An 860-nucleotide genomic window follows, 5' to 3' on the forward strand; every position below is an offset into this window, starting at 1 on the left:
CAGGAGCCGGGGCCGGGGCAGACGCCCCTGCTGCCCAAGCTCCCACATGAAAGGCACAGGCCCCAGTCCCGGCTCCCCCACCCCTGCTGTGCAACCTCCATATCCAGGCAGCCTCTCTGGGCATCAGGCTCGTCCGTGAGATGTGTGGTGTCAGCGGGAACATGAAAAGAGGGTGACAGGCCCAGCCTGGGTTGGCATGGGACAAGACGGGGCTGTACACTGTCTATCAACCCTGCCCTGTTGCCACAAATGGCAGATCCAGACTCGTCCCACCTCCAAGCAGAGCTTCAAGGCCCCAGTTCAGGGCGCAGTGTCTCATGCCCGGGGAGCGGAGGGGCACCAGCTCATTTCCTGCACGAACTGCAGGCACGGTTTCCACCACGGCAGGGGGAGTCGGTCAGACTTTGGGAAGGACTCAGGAAGGGGAACCCTCAAACTGGGCTGTCCACTGGGAAGTCCCATGGATACGTGCTAAGGACTGCATCCGGCAGGTGAAACGGCCTCCCAGCTCCGCTCCCCACAGACTCCCGCCCCCCAGGGCAAGTCCGGTTCCAGTAGTGGCCCTGAGGCGCCTGCCCCTGCCCTCACCGTCCCAGGCCTGCCACGCAGTGCACAGCCACGCAGCTGCCGGGGTCGTCACAGAACTTGGCCCTCAGCAGGCTCAGCCAGTCCTCCACCACCCGGCCAGGCGGGGGCGCCCCGTCGTCGAACGGCCAGTCCTGCAGAGGATGGCAGCCATAAGGTCTCTGACCCAGGAGGGCAGTGGGACCACCCAGGTGCAGGCTGGCCTTCCTGGGGGCTCAGTGAGCACAGGTGCTCGGAGAGCAGCAGAGGACGCTGGGGCCCAGCCAGGGGGGGGC

General features: G+C 66.0%; 1 protein-coding gene across 1 annotated transcript in view; it reads right to left on the reverse strand.

Annotated features, from left to right (window-relative positions):
* Window positions 1-860, reverse strand: part of PTP4A3 (protein tyrosine phosphatase 4A3) — an 8,730-nt gene that overhangs the window by 1,020 nt on the left and 6,850 nt on the right. The window contains exon 4 of the mRNA XM_006152108.3: window positions 589-719. Coding sequence (XP_006152170.1) covers window positions 589-719 — 131 coding nt within the window. The remainder of the gene's footprint in view (window positions 1-588; window positions 720-860) is intronic.

The sequence above is a fragment of the Tupaia chinensis genome, unplaced genomic scaffold (assembly GCF_000334495.1).
Source record: "Tupaia chinensis unplaced genomic scaffold, TupChi_1.0 Scaffold000335_1, whole genome shotgun sequence".
In the NCBI taxonomy this organism is placed as follows: domain Eukaryota; kingdom Metazoa; phylum Chordata; class Mammalia; order Scandentia; family Tupaiidae; genus Tupaia; species Tupaia belangeri.